Raw genomic sequence first — 14614 nt, forward strand, 5'->3', positions numbered from 1 at the left:
GATATTAATTCAACTTGTTACAGTCTCTCTCCTTACTTGTGACTTTAAACGCCACAACACAAAGATGAAATAATGTATATCCACAACAAGAAAGTGTAACTCATCTGCTTAAGAAGAATATGGATGATCTGATTGTCTGTTTTCCATTGTGAACCCCTCTGTTTTTGTGTAATTGTGATGATCTCTACTTTTTTCCAAATTGGTTTGTGGTTTTCTGTGATGTCTTTTGAAATGCCAGAGTAATGAGGGGGAGAAAATATAACAGCCTCTGTATTTCAGAGGCATACGCATTATTTTCAGTCCAAGGAGTTTGCTGCTGGCGATATATGTATATTTAATTGGGTGTCAGTTGGCTCCCTGAACACTCACTTGTACATTCTGGGGGCTCCTGGTCTCTAACAACTACAGAAAGCCATAACATGTATCCTTGGTTTGCTAAACACCCCAACTAGTTAACAAATTATGATATATCTATTTATGGTTTTATACAGGAACCGTGTTTGAAATGTAGATCCATAGGTTCAGGAGGAATGGATACTTAACTATTCTTTCAACTTCATCATAGATTCAGCCTATGGATTCCTATAGGCTACAGTCAGGTCAGGTGGGGCAGAGAATGATGGATAAATGGGGATCATTAGTGAGGCAGAAATCTGCTTTAGAGGAAAGTATATGTAGTATTCAAATAGATGGAAAACGTGTGTGTGTGTGTGTGTGTGTGTGTGTGTGTGTGTGTGTGTGTGTGTGTGTGTGTGTGTGTGTGTGTGTGTGTGTGTGTGTGTGTGTGTGTGTGTGTGTGTGTGTGTGTGTGTGTGGTGGGGGGAGGGAGGGTGCGCGCGTGCGTGCGTGTCTGCGTGCGTGCGTGTCTGCGTGCGTGCTTGCCAGACAAAAATAGTAAATTACGTCAGTTAGTTTGCTCTAGAAATAATTGCAGGCCGGTGGGCCCTTATTGCGTATCATAATTTTCTAGATACTGCAAGGCCCCATTTGTCAATCATTTCACCCTGAAAACAAATGTCTGGAGAACATCTTACAAACGTCCTAACATGGTCTTCAATTATGTCCTTGTAACTTGCAGGGAACTAGACAAAGGTCCAACAGAAAATGTTCCCTTGGGACCATCACGTGATGTCCTAAAGACTAGTAAAATGAAAGTCCTGAGAACATGTAAAGATTTTCAAAAAAGCTATTGACATGGTCCTCAGTGATATCCTGGTAACTTACAGGGAACTAGGCAAAGGTCCCCCAAAGAATGTTTCCCAAGGACCATTAAACAAGAGTAGTAAAATGAAAGTCCCGAGAACGTCCTAAAAAGGTCCTAACATGGTCCTCAGTGACTGACATCCTGGTAACTTACAGGGAACTAGACAACAGTCCCCCAGAGAACATTCTCCCCATACGCTTAACCTAGCACCTCGCCCATGCTAAGCTTATAGCCTACCTAACCCTCTACACATCGTTGTTTCCACATAAGCTACTGTAGGCTTGCTTCATGTAGTCTATGCATAGGCCTAGGTAACTTTGCAACATCACCAGGTACTATAGCCTATGGGTATGCCTATATAAAATCTCTGTGGTAGGCATGGCCATTTAACTATGGGTTTCACCTGTATAATTTTACTTTGGCTAATGATATAGGCCTACATTTTACCCTGTGGACTAACATTGTTTTCATTCGAACAAATGTATTCAGAGATGCCAGACATCTCTAAACTGTGTATGTCTGTCTGATGCACACTGATGCGCCTGCAACTTTGAAACCGAGGTCACAAAATTAAAAGGGCGTCATAGATTCAATACTATGCCCATTCTATGTGGACTGATTAATGTGCCTTTATTCTCTACTCCCATCCCTGGCTAAATTCCTCTCCACTCTCTCACCGTGCGTCAGTCTCAGTTTCCAATGCTCCGCGCAGGGAGCGCAAGCCTACCTCTGTTTGCCGGTATTGCAGTGTTGCAGAGGGAATATTAATTGAACGGATTCATTTTCTTTGCTCCGTGGGTATCTTGCACATTCTGAGATAAATAGCCTACATACTCCTATGCCGGGAAATATAAGTTATATATCTTTGTAAATAATTGTCGGCGTAATGTGGTCCACTGAGGAACAGCAATAGCCTATGACTGAAATGGTTTTTCAGGACGCGGATCTTGGTGGAAACTAACTGCAAAATTCCTCAATGTTTTTATTGGCATCTTCGGCTTTGTGTGATATGTGTTTCATGTGTTTACGCGCAACAGTGAGGTAGACTTATCTTCCATTCCGTTTTGGAAACGGATGCGAGGGATCCGGACCTGGGTGATTTATTTGGTGGTGCGGGGGCAGGGACCCGTGTCTGAGCGCTGCATGAGCAGCGAGTGGCAGGGCATGATGTGTCAATTTTTTCGGAAGTGGAAGTCCGTGCGGCGCGTTTGGATTATTTCTCCAGAGATGCTCCTGCTGCCTATGTTTTGGTTTTTATCTCAGGCTCGAGCGGCACCCTCTCTGACGGCTGAGCAGATGGACATGGGGGTGGTAAGAGCCTATAGTCTTTCGACACTTTTACAATGAATCTTTGAACCTAGGCTACTGCAGTGGACACACATTTTTATGGGTTAAATACGTAGCCTACGCAGATTCTGGAATAATATAGCTGAACTTTTATCCACATAGGCCTACACGTAGAGCTGTTGAATAAACTACCACATAGTTCATCATCAGCATATCAACATGATGCCATCTCTGGTGTGTAATTGTAAGCTAACTCCTGCGTATTCAGTGAACATTGAGAAATCAAATAGGTTGCTTTATAGTCCATGGTATGGCAGTGATGAGGAAACGTCGCATTTTGTTGTAACCTAGTTATTGGCTTCAATCATTTAGAAACAGAAGTAGGGAAGTATCGTGTGTCCTGTAGTTTCTCCGGTGCATTTGCCTAATATATAAAAATAAATGTTCTGTGAAACCAGTCTCACTTTGGGTAAATATTTTAATGGTAGGCTTATCATAATTATTTGGGCATACTTCATGGGCTATTCTATGTGAGCGATTGCTCCCTTAATGTCTGTCAGTGGTCAATGTATAGGCTAGATGCCAAGCTTGTTTGAGAGAAAATAGCTCTGCATGGTTCTCTATAGCACTGTGCAGTTTGTAATAAATCTTAAAGTACGGATAAATACAGGAATTACATATAAATCCATCCCTTTATTTATCCGTGTCCACTTGCACAATGTGATGTAGCCTACAATTCCTTGTGTCATAATCATATGTAACCTGGTCTCAGAGCATTTTGTTTCATTCTGTATGTAATTTCGAGTATGATATGTACCTTTGTATGGGGTTTATTCATTTGTGGATGTTAATCATCCATTTCGTATCATATGTGAAGAATAACAATTCGTATGATATGGTACGAATTTGCAAAACATACAATATGTTCCTATTTGCAAAACGTATGATATGTTACGAATTCCCATTTGTTGTGGCTAACGTTAGCTAGGTGGCTAAAGCTAAAGTTAGCTAGCTGGCTAAAGTTAGCTAGGTTAGGCGTTAGGATAAAGGGGAAGGGGAAGGGTTAGCTAAAAGGGTTAAGGTTAGGGTTAGGGAAGCTTTTCCCAAACTCGTTCCTTGGGACCCCAAGGGGTGCATGTTTTGGTTTTTGCCCCAACACTACACAGCTGATTCAAATTATCAAAGCTTGATGATTAGTTGATTATTTTAATCAGCTGTATAGTGCTAGGGCAAAAACCAAATCGTGCACCGAGTTTGGGAAACCCTGGGTTAGGGGAAGGGTTAGCAAAAATTCTAAGTAGTTGCAAAGTCGCTAAAAAGTAGTAAGTAGTTAAAAAGTTTCTAAAATGCTAAAGTTGTCCTTGATGATATTTAAACATGCAACCTTTGGGTTGCTAGACGTTCGCATTATACGCCCACCCATCTGTCTTATGTAACTATACCAAGCGTAGCATATCATACTAATTTGAGTGTCCCGGATGTAGTTTTATTATGTTACGTCTAGTCTATGAGACCCTGCTGTGTGGCCACATTTATGCACATGCCACAGAACCTTGAATGAATGCTTTGAACATTTAAAGACACAAATCAGAATCATGACTGTCACATCGCCTTAGGGTGGAGAGGTGAGAGAAGAATTTGAAGAACAGTACGCTTGAGAAATTGCTACCAAAATGTTAGCAGATTTCAAACACAATATTGCCCAAGTGTGTAATCATGGAACCATAGGCTTTTTGGGCTCATGGAGAAGTGACCCCTCAAGACATATCTTACTGTGTGAAATTGCATTTTACTGAGTGGTTCAATATTTCTGCTCGCCAGAGGAGCCACGGATGATGGTGAAACGATGGCGAGGATGCTCATGCCTCTCAGGTAGTTGACAAAAAATCACCACTAAAATAATCAGTTTATAGGTCATTGACACTAATAATCAAAGCATTGAATTAGTTGAGAGTTGAGAAATTCTCTAAATGGCCCTCATTTACCCATTAAAGAAGTTGCCCAAAGCTATTTGATTTAGACTGTATTATCAGAGTAAAATATCTATTTCTTCATTCAGGCTTGTATTCAATAAGCACTATCCAAGCTTTATAATGATTGCCCATTCTATTGAGAGGATTATTATCATCCCCAAAATACTTTTGTACAGCATTACAGTAATCTGTGCTGCCCCTACTCACCCCAAATACCTCTCTCTTTCTCTCTTTCTCTCTCTCTCACAACACACAATATGTAGCTGTTCCTCCCTACTTTTCAAAGTTAATTCTCTAATATGGAGGCTGTATGGGCAGAATATTATCTTTTCTCAGTGATAGCCCATAAACAAGGGTCACACAAAGGTTTTTTCATGTGCTGACCTCCACATGGCCCTTTGAGCCCAGTGAGTGGTGTAGGTGCTGTACGATCGCACATTTGGCGAAGCTGCTCCATGTCTCTGTGTAGCTGACACATTAAACACAGTGGAAACTCTAATTGCTCAGGTGTTACTGTGTGGACCAGGGCCTGCTGGCACCATTGCTGGGATGTGTCAGTGCAGAAGTTGACCAGCTCAGTGGGTAATAGGTTGGCAAATGACTGAACCTTAGTGTGGCACAGCAAGGAAGCAGAGGGCTTAGAGAGGGGATCAATCTGCACAACCAGCCCATCCACAACACATCCTTTACAGCAGAGATGTGATCAGGTGATTACACAGACGATTTAACGTACAATACGTAGAAGTTCCCACTACAGGAGGGTGTTGGTCAATACCCAGACAGACAGATGGAAAGACTTCTGTCCCCTGGATTGCCACCCCATCTCGCCTCCTTCTGCGGCCGGCTGGGTTTAAAGTAAGGTTTGCATGGGGCAGGTGGGTGTGTTGCTCACTGAGAGGCCATTTTCCCTGCTCAGCAGAACCATGTCTGAGACGACAATGCACCAGGGGCTTGTGGTGAGCCCCCTTTCAGACAGACCATCAGAGACACACCAGACACTGTCTCGATGTCGGGATTATTGTAATTGTACGTCACATGCACAGTTCGATATGCAATTTCACAACATACGTCAAATGGACACATAAAAGGTCTAATTAGCACTATATGCTTTCTGCCCATCATATCATTTTTCCAATATGGTTTTCAGTCTGCTGGTGCTGAGAGCCCTAGCTCCCCAGGGGACAACTCTCACAGCTCTCAGACTTCTCTTTAGATGTCATACAGGCCAGTTGAGGAAGCACTGCATTTTTAATCAGCCAGTGTCACGATCGTGTGGTTGAGAGACGGACCAAAACGCAGCATTTGGAAAATAAGCCATCTTCTTTTAATAACACCACGAAGATGAACACGACACAAAACACTATACAAACTAACAAAACAACAAAACGACCGTGAAGCTACAAACGTTGTGCACATACATACATGCTACAAACGTTCTACATAGACAATTCCCCACAACAAACTAAAGCCTATGGCTACCTTAAATATGGCTCCCAATCAGAGACAACAGAAACCAGCTGTCTCTAATTGGGAACCCATTCAGGCAACCATAGACTTTCCTAGACAACTACACACAACATAGACACAGCTAGACAACTATACTAAACATAAAGCCAACTACTCTAAATAAACCCCCTAAACCTTACAATCACCCTGGACACTACAAAACCCACATAAATACCCATGTCACACCCTGACCTAACTAAAATAATAAAGAAAACAAAGAATACTAAGGCCAGGGCGTGACATAGCCCCCCCCCTTAAGGTGCGAACCCCGGGCGCACCAGCACAAAGTCTAGGGGAGGGCCTGGGTGGGCATCTGACCACGGTGGTGGCTCAGGCTCAGGGCGAGGTCCCCACCCCACCATAGTCAATCCCAGCTTATATCTCCCCCTACAAATGACCACCCTCATATTACCCCCACTTAATCCTTTGGGTAACATCGACACAAGGGGCAGCACCGGGATAAGGGGCAACACCGGGATGAGGGACGGCAGCTCCGGGCTGAGGGACGGCAGCTCCGGGCTGAGGGACGGCAGCTCCGGGCTGAGGGACGGCAGCTCCGGACTGGCTGGCGGATCCTGGCTGGCTGCGGCTCTGGCTGGTCATGGCTGGCTGACGGCTCTGGCTGGTCATGGCTGGCTGACGGCTCTGGCTGGTCATGGCTGGCTGACGGCTCTGGCTGGTCATGGCTGGCTGACGGCTCTGGCTGGTCATGGCTGGCTGACGGCTCTGGCTGGTCATGGCTGGCTGACGGCTCTGGCGGAAGGCTCTGGCTGATCCGGTCTGGCGGAAGGCTCTGGCTGATCCGGTCTGGCGGAAGGCTCTGGCTGATCCGGTCTGGCGGAAGGCTCTGGCTGATCCGGTCTGGCGGAAGGCTCTGGCTGATCCGGTCTGGCGGACGGCTCTAGCGGCTCCTGTCTGGCGGACGGCTCTAGCGGCTCCTGTCTGGCGGACGGCTCTGTAGGCTCATGGCAGACGGGCGGCTTTGCAGGCTCATGGCAGACGGGCGGCTTTGCAGGCTCATGGCAGACGGACAGTTCAGACGGCGTAGGGCAGACGGGCAGTTCAGGCGCCGCTGGGCAGACGGGCAGTTCAGGCGCCGCTGGGCAGACGGGCAGTTCAGGCGCCGCTGGGCAGACGGGCAGTTCAGGCGCCGCTGGGCAGACGGCAGACTCTGGCCGGCTGAGACGCACTGTAGGCCTGGTGCGTGGTACCGGAACTGGAGGTACCGGGCTAATGACACGCACCTTAAGGCTAGTGCGGGGAACAACAACAGGGCACACTGAGTTCTCAAAGCGCACTATATGCCTGGTGCGTGGTACCGGACTGAGGGCACGCACCTCAGGACGAGTGCGGGGAGAAATAACAGTGTGTACAGGACTCAGGAGACGCACAGGTGGCTTAGTGCGTGGTGCCGGAACTGGAGGCACTGGGCTGGAGACACGCACCATAGGGAGAGTGCGTGGAGGAGGAACAGGGCTCTGAAAACGCACTGAAAGCCTGGTGCGTGGTGTAGGCACTGGTGGTACTAGGCTGGGGCGGGAAGGTGGCGCCGGATATACCGGACCGTGAAGGAGGACACGTGCTCTTGAGCACCGAGCCTCCCCAACCTTACCAGGTTGAATGGTCCCCGTAGCCCTGCCAGTGCGGCGAGGTGGAATAGCCCGCACTGGGCTATGCAGGCGAACCGGGGACACCACCTGTAAGGCTGGTGCCATGTACGCCGGCCCGAGGAGACGTACTGGAGACCAGATACGTTGGGCCGGCTTCATGGCACTCGGCTCGATGCCCAACCTAGCCCTCCCAGTGCGGCAAGGTGGAATAGCCCGCACTGGGCTAAGCACGCGTACTGGGGACACCGTGCGCTTTACCACATAACACGGTGTCTGACCAGTACGACGCCCTCTTACTCCACGGCAAGCCCGGGGAGTTGGCTCAGGTATCCAACCCGGCTTCGCCACATTCCCCTTTAGCCACCCCCCCCAAGAAATTTTTGGGTGTTACTCACGGGCTTCCAGCCACTCTGCCTTGCCTTTGCCTCATAAAACCGCCTCTCCGCTTTCGCTGCCTCCAGCTCCGCTTTGGGACGGCGATATTCCCCTGGCTGAGTCCAGGGTCCTTTGCCGTCCAGGATCTCCTCCCATGTCCATGAGTCCTGTTTACTTTGCCGCTGTTGTTGGTTCCGATCATGCTGCTTGATCCTGTTGTGGTGGGGAATTCTGTCACGATCGTGTGGTTGAGAGACGGACCAAAACGCAGCATTTGGAAAATAAGCCATCTTCTTTTAATAACACCACGAAGATGAACACGACACAAAACACTATACAAACTAACAAAACGACCGTGAAGCTACAAACGTTGTGCACATACATACATGCTACAAACGTTCTACATAGACAATTCCCCACAACAAACTAAAGCCTATGGCTACCTTAAATATGGCTCCCAATCAGAGACAACAGAAACCAGCTGTCTCTAATTGGGAACCCATTCAGGCAACCATAGACTTTCCTAGACAACTACACACAACATAGACACAGCTAGACAACTATACTAAACATAAAGCCAACTACTCTAAATAAACCCCCTAAACCTTACAATCACCCTGGACACTACAAAACCCACATAAATACCCATGTCACACCCTGACCTAACTAAAATAATAAAGAAAACAAAGAATACTAAGGCCAGGGCGTGACAGCCAGCAAATCACTATTGTATAGGACATGTATTTGCCTACATTAAATTTACAATTAATTGCAGTAGAGAGCAAACAACCTCTTTTGCAAAACTAGAGTTGTTATCACACCCTAAATTTAGTCACAGCTCTTATGAGAAACAGTGTGAAATGGTTCTGGCTGAAATGAGTGAAATGTGTGAAGATATGAAGTGCTACTGTTTGACTCTTTCATCCTGTTTGGAGATAGGCAGGATGGTAACGACCATACCTCACCAGCCTGTCTCTGTCCAAAAGTGGAGAATCTCATTTTCCTGTAATTTCTTTAATATGACAGCACCATCTGGTCCCATCTTCAGTGGAGTGGAGAGGATAGGAGGACCCCACTCCCAGAAATATCTCACACAGCCCAGCCAGGCACACCAGCACAGCCACTCTCATTGGGACACTCCCCCCTTGAGCACCACACAGTCCAGCCGTATCACTTTCTCACAGCTCACTCCGTCCCACCTATAGTGCTTCTCCTCTGGAACTCTATAGATAGGATGCATTCCTTCACCAACACCTAGCTGTTCCAATTACCCAGAGATGCGTCGTCAAGAGAGGGATGAAAATAGGGATTGATTGACGGGTAAAGGAAAATGGGTAGGAGTTAGTGTGGCTCTGAAAGAAGCAATCAAACAGAGGCACAAAAAAGTGCACACCAAACAAAAAAAGCTGTCTCACCACTTAGACAAGGGGCCCACATGAAATCAAAATTGTCTCTGCGTCTGGGAAGGAACTGTCTCTCTGGACTAATGATTTGGGGAGAGATTTGCACCTGTGGAGAGGAGAAAGGATACGTTTTTATTTAATTGCCCTCGGCAGCTGTAGTCGTGACCAACATCAAATCAAATCAAAATGTATTTGCCACATGCGCCGAATACAACAAGTGTAGACTTTACCGTGAAATGCTTACTTACAAGCCCTTAACCAACAGTGTAGTTCAAGGAGAAGAAAGTATTTACCAAGTAGGCTAAAATAAAATGTAATAATAAAAAGTAACACAATAAGAATAACAATAACGAGGCTAAATACAGGGGCTACCGGTACCGAGTCAGTGTGCAGGGGTACAGGCTAGTTGATGTAATCTGTACATGTAGGTGGGGGCGAAGTGTTTATGCGTAGGTAACAAACAAACAGCGAGTAGCAGCAGTGTACAAGGGGGGTGTCGATGTAAATTGTCCAGAGGCGATTTTTATGAATTGTTCAGCAGGCTTGGGTGTAGAAGCTGTTGAGGAGCCTTTTGGTCTTAGACTTGGCGCTCCGGTACCGCTTGCCGTGTGGTAGCAGAGAAAACAGTCTATAACTTGGGTGACTGACAATTTTATGGGCTTTCCTCTGACACCGCCTATTATATAGGTCCTGGATGGCAGGAAGCTTGGCCCCGGTGATGTACTGGGCCGTTCGCACTACCCTCTGTAGCGCTTTGCGGGCTGATGCCAAGCAGTTGCCATACCAGGTGGTGATGCAACCGGTCAGGATGCTCTCGATGGTGCAGCTGTAGAACCTTTTGAGGATCTGGGGGCCCATGCCAAATCTTTTCAGGCTTCTGAGGGGTGAAAAGTTTTTGTCGTGCCCTCTTCACAACTGTCTTGCTATGTTTGGACCATGATAGTTCGTTGGTTATGTGGACACCAAGGAACTTGAAACTCTCAACCCACTCTGCTACAGCCCCATTGATGTTAATGGGGGCATGTTTGGCCCACCTTTTCCTGTAGTCCACGTACAGCTCCTTTGTCTTGCTCACATTGAGGGAGAGGTTGTTGTCCTGGCACCACACTGCCATTTCTCTGACCTCCTCCGTATAGGCCATCTCATCGTTGTCGGTGATCAGGCCTAACACTGTTGTGTTGTCAGCAAACTTAATGATGGTGTTGGAGTCGTGTTTGGCTCACTCTAAATTGCGCGCATGCTCGGGCAAGCAGCTTCCGGGACTGCCAAGCAGAATAAATATCAGCCCGCACAGAGAAGCACGAGATTGCACTTCACTCAACTTTCTAGAGTTTTCCCTCTTCCTTAACTGTAAGAGTGTTTAACTGGCGGCAGAGAAGTCCGACGCAGGAGAGAAATAACTGTGTTTCCAACGGCGCAGTTTATTTACAAAAAAACACCGGAAAACATAATAATAAAAATCAATGGGTAACATATCCTGATGCACACCAGTACAGACGTACACATACACTTACAAAAACAATCACCGACAAGGACATGAGGGGAAACAGAGGGTTAAATATACAACATGTAATTGATGGGATTGGAACCAAGTGTGATGGAAGACAAGACAAAACCAATGAAAAAGGAAAAATGGATCAGCGATGGCTAGAAGGTGGGTGACGTCGACCACCGAACACCGCCCGAACAAGGAGAGGGAACAACTTCGGCGGAAGTCGTGACATTAACACTATTAACGTTTCCCTTTACTGTGGGAATTGTGATCAAATCAACGCAAAATTAGCCACTTTTAATGCAACATACCGAAACATAACAAACTATGCAAGAGATTTTGTTGTATGCAGAACGCATCGGAGTAGGATTCTATTGCATTGACACATAGTCGTGCGTGTCAATGCAATAGAATCCTACTCCGATGCGTTCAGCCCATACTCTACAGACCAGTGCGGCATAACCAATCAGAGCTGCAGTAGGCCTACAGTATTTGCAAATAGACCATTGCCCAGTGGTGGAAAAAGTACCCCAATTGTCAAACTTGAGTAAAAGTAGAAAATGACTCAAGCAAAAGTGAAAGTCACCCAATAAAAGTTTTTGGTTTTAAATATACCTAAGTATCAAAAGTAAAAGTTTGAATAATAAAAAATTCCTTATATTAAGAAAACCAGATGGCACAATTTTCTTGTTTTTTTAAATTACGGGGGCACACTACAACAATCAGACATAATTTACAAACAAAGCATTTGTGTTTAGTGAGTCTGCCAGATCAGGGGCAGTGGGGATGACCAGGGTGTCATCCCTACCCTGGTCAGGGAAAATGTATGGAGTAAACATTATTTTCTTTAGGAATGTAGTGAAGTAAAAGTAAAAGTTGTCAAAAATATAAATAGTCAAGTAAAGTACAGACACCCCCAAAAAATACTTATGTAGTACTTTAAAGTATTTTTACTTAAGTACTTTACACCACTGCCATTGTCATATATACATCTGTGCCATTCACAGTGCCATCTGGGCAAGAGAGGTTGTGAGTAGATGCGGTTGTTTTGAGATAAAAGCGAGAGCTGCATGTAGCCACGTGTGCACATTTTGTTCATATCCTTTGGTAGTTAGTGAGTTATTAGCCCAGTTATAGATTATTTGTAGTCAGCAATAGGGGAGTGATTGCTTCCTACAAGAGCACAAACATGTACATTTGTAGACATCTTTGAAAAGTGAGTCGGGGAAAGAGCTTTTTTCATCTTAAAGGGACAGTGTTGTATTTTGAGACCGGCTTCAATAAGCTAAGTAGCCAAAAAGCAGAGGGTAGCATAATTTGTCTGATTCTCTGTAAAAATGGTATGGGAATAATAATGCATTTTATTTTGTAAAGGGATTTCTTGCATCAAACAACACAACAACATTTTCAGTCACCTACTTGTCTGAAGGACAAGTGGATAAACCGGTTAATGTCAAGCCCTGCATGTTTTTTCAGAAGTCTCATGGAATGTAGGCCTACATTGAACACCACACATTGGCTGCTACTGTAGGTTGAATGATAGAACAGCTATTTCCATGTTGGAATGTTATGGGATGCATTGTCTCCATTGTTTTTGATGGTAGGCCCCTTTGGTAGACCTACATTATGATCAAATAGCCACAATAGCCTACTTGGCCACTGTTAAAACTGTAACTTAAGCAGGTACAGCCTCAGTGTTCACAGTAAACTCACGCCGGAAGTTGCAAAGGAATTTTCACAATTTTGCGCTCAGCACACCTGAAATTTGCTGTGTCAAACAGAATTCGAGGGAACATTGGTCTTGACTAAAGTGTGTTGAGTTATGTGACTAGGTCAAAATTGTGTGGGATTTTAATAATAATAGTCTGGTCTGCCTTTTCTTTCTCACAATCCTCTGGTTCCAATGCAGTCCACTTTTAGCACCTCTGTCCTACTTTCAGAAGGCACTGTGGATGCCTGTGACCTCACATCCATTGCACGGTATCGTGGGGGCTCAGATTTGGGGCAAGGAGATTATTTAAGGAACAATGTCTAGGGGGAGGAGGCCACAGTGCAAGAGAGAATATTACGGTACGGAGGAAGAGGGAGAGAAAGAGAGAGAGGCACTCAGATGTGTGATATAGTATAGCCATACCCCTCAGAAAGAAAGTGAGATCTAAGACAGACCTCCAATCCCTCCATATCCAACCTGTCATCCCTTCCTTGTTCAAGTGTATTACGGTGCCGACTGTAGGTTCTTGAGGAGATTGTCAGATTTGCTTAAGGGTTGAGGACAGCATCAAAGGCCCTATCCATGAGGTTTTGCAGATCCTGACACCTCATTGGCAGGAATCCCAGCTCTGCCTTCTGGGATTCCTGCTTGGCAGCTGTGCTGACCTCATCCTGACCCTGTCAATCAACATGAAGACAGACATATCCAGACCCTTGGTAGATCAAACACTCATACTTTGCAGTATAAGATAACAAAATCAAGAAGTTTGTTCTTGTGAAGCGACCACACGCCGAACAGCCACATAAGCATACATAAACTCACACACACCAAAGTGGATTACCTCATACTATTCCGAGCAACATTGACTATGATCAGAGAAACAATACTTCACTGGCCAGAAAGCTGTACTTGCAATCTCTAGATTTATGGCAAGCCATTGTAATCTTGCATGCATCGAAAAAAGAGATGTTCGAGGAAATTCCAAATGCCAGAAAGGATGGCAGACAGTAGTAATGGATCACATTGTGTGGGCGATAGAACGGGAATTACTTTTCGCTGCAACAGAGCTGCACGCAATCTCCCTCTTTCTCCATTCGCTCACAAGGATTTTTTAAACTAAGGTTTACAAACAAAGCTGCTCCACTCCAAGGCAACCATATTGAAAACCCAAAATCAACTCCATATGCTCCCCTGTCTTATGTTATCCAAAGGGGTCCCCCCTCTCCCTGACTCATCTCAGATCAAGGGAATAGTCACCATCACCATCCAAAGGACCACGGAGCTCTTGTAATTACTGTGGTTTCTCATGTTGCGCTGGCTTGCCTGTCGCAGCTTAAAATAACCCAGAGGCCAGCCATTCTGGTAATGCACAACCTTAAAGTACTATCAATGATACGCCAAAACAACAACAGAGGTCCTCTTAGATTGCTTGCAGAAATTAGCAGAATAAAGAAACTGTGTGTATTTGGAGTATATGCACATGTCTGCATGTGATCGGGTGTGTATATGTGTTGTATGCATGCATAATGCGTTCATGTGAGGGCAAGTCAAAACAGTCAGTAAAGCAGTCACTTCCCACTCTGAGGAAGCAGGCCAAATTAATGTAAAAGCCAACCAGTTGTGGATGTGGTTGACAGCCCCCTTTGGCTTTTAATAAGTTTGTTCATTTTCCAAGTTGTTCTGAGCCACGCAGCAGGTTATCCTGCCGTTTGGCTCTCATTAGCATTTGTCAGTTATTAACAAGATGAAGAAGAGCAGAGGAGAGAAAAAATGGAAGCGAAAAAGCTTCTTCAGATGCAAGGAACGTCAGAGAAATCATTTTGGTGAGTGGAGGCGTTTGATGTGCAGCGTAGAATCAGCTTCAAGTCTGCCGTGTAATGTTCTCATGACGAGACCCCATTCCTCTGCTGGTCCTTCCGGAAGAAGGAAGAAAGGACCAGGCTGGGTTAGCTAGCAGCTTGTTTTCAGAGGTCTGCTAGTGCTAATGGAATTATGTTTAATTTACAAACGCGAGAGGCTGATGGGATCAGGGAATGGAATTGGATTGAGTTAT

The 14614-nt window shown here is 45.5% G+C and overlaps 1 protein-coding gene across 1 annotated transcript in view; it reads left to right on the top strand.

The window, feature by feature from the left end:
- The first annotated feature begins 1904 nt into the window (after positions 1-1904).
- LOC139544027 (matrix metalloproteinase-17-like) overlaps positions 1905-14614 on the top strand; it is a 100570-nt gene continuing 87860 nt past the window's right edge. The window contains exon 1 of the mRNA XM_071350699.1: positions 1905-2515. Coding sequence (XP_071206800.1) covers positions 2279-2515 — 237 coding nt within the window. The 5' untranslated portion in view covers positions 1905-2278. The remainder of the gene's footprint in view (positions 2516-14614) is intronic.

This window comes from Salvelinus alpinus, chromosome 18, assembly GCF_045679555.1.
Source record: "Salvelinus alpinus chromosome 18, SLU_Salpinus.1, whole genome shotgun sequence".
Classification (NCBI taxonomy): Eukaryota; Metazoa; Chordata; class Actinopteri; order Salmoniformes; family Salmonidae; genus Salvelinus; species Salvelinus alpinus.